Genomic DNA, 1,361 nt, shown 5'->3' with positions numbered 1-1,361 from the left:
CGTCTGTAGCTTGTCCTAGCACCACAGTATGAGGGGAGGCTAGCTGGGGGGGGTCCCCTTAATTTCCCACGTTGCCCCCCCCCTCCGCAAGGGACAGGTCATTGCCCGCTTCATAGTCCTTGCTCACACTCCGGTTCCCACTGAAATTTTGTTCCTTTTGCTGTTAGTTCCTGGAAGCTGAGTGGACACTCCAAGGGATGGTATGTGATGCCAGCCGACAATCACAGCATTTTTGATCCTGTCACCTTCATCCTCACCGGCTTTCCTGGAACAGAGGAGTCTAACATCTGGCTCGCCACCCCCTTCTGTCTTATGTACATTACAGCACTTTTGGGGAACTCTTTCCTCCTATTCATCATAGTGACAGAACCAAGCCTCCATGAGCCCATGTACCTTTTTATCTCCATGCTGGCCTCTGCTGATCTGCTGTTATCCACCACCACAGTGCCCAAGATGCTGGATCTATTCTGGTTTGGAGCAGGGGAAATTTCTTTTGCTGCCTGCCTCACCCAGATGTTCTTCGTCCATGTCAGTTTTATCGCCGAGTCGGCCATCCTGCTGGCCATGGCGTTTGATCGGTACGTTGCCATCTGCAACCCCCTGAGATACACCACCCTGCTCACCAAGCCTGTGATCGGGAAGATCGGGCTGGCGGTTCTTACAAGGAGTTTCTGTCTCATTTTCCCTGCCATCTTTCTCGTAAAGCGGCTGAACTTTTGCAGAACCAACCTCCTGCCTCACACCTATTGCCAGCACATGGGCCTCGCTCGGTTGGCCTGCAGCGATATCACACTCAACCTGCTGCACGGCATAGTCATAGCTCTTCTAGCATTTGGCTTGGATGCTGTGCTCATCGCTGTCTCTTACGTGCTGATCCTCAGAGCTGTGTTTGAGCTCCCATCCAAGGACGCCCGGCTCAAGGCTCTGCGCACCTGCGGCTCCCACATCTCTGTCATACTGATGTTCTACACACCATCCTTTTTCACCTCTTTTGCCCACCAATTGGGGCACATCATCCCCGGTTCTATTCTTAACCTCCTGGGCAACCTCCATCTGCTTCTTCCCCCGATGTTAAACCCCATTATTTATGGGATGAGCACACAAGAGATCCTGAGACGGGTGATCAAGGTGTTTTATAGATGCTGCAGCAGAAACTAAAAAAGGCAAAAGATAATGCTTTGGCACTTGCAAATTAACGCAAGTTGTTCTGGGAACTCCAAGTGAGGGACTCCAAGAAGATCTCACCAAATTGAGTGATTGGGCAGCAAAATGGCAAATGAAATTTAATGTGAATAAGTGTAAAGTAATGAACATTCGGAAAAATAACCCCAACTATACGTACAGTATGATGGGGGCTAATT

General features: G+C 50.1%; 1 protein-coding gene across 1 annotated transcript; it reads left to right on the top strand.

Annotated features, from left to right (window-relative positions):
* The first annotated feature begins 207 nt into the window (after positions 1-207).
* LOC102457481 (olfactory receptor 52B2-like) lies at positions 208-1,158 on the top strand. Its single transcript, XM_006111287.3, has one exon. The coding sequence runs from the start codon at positions 208-210 to the stop codon at positions 1,156-1,158; it is 951 nt and encodes a 316-aa protein (XP_006111349.3).
* The last annotated feature ends 203 nt before the right edge of the window (positions 1,159-1,361 follow it).

This window comes from Pelodiscus sinensis, chromosome 1 (genome assembly GCF_049634645.1).
Source record: "Pelodiscus sinensis isolate JC-2024 chromosome 1, ASM4963464v1, whole genome shotgun sequence".
Classification (NCBI taxonomy): domain Eukaryota; kingdom Metazoa; phylum Chordata; order Testudines; family Trionychidae; genus Pelodiscus; species Pelodiscus sinensis.
The sequence above is the reverse complement of the archived record's forward strand: the minus strand, read 5'-3'. Positions and strand labels throughout refer to the sequence as shown.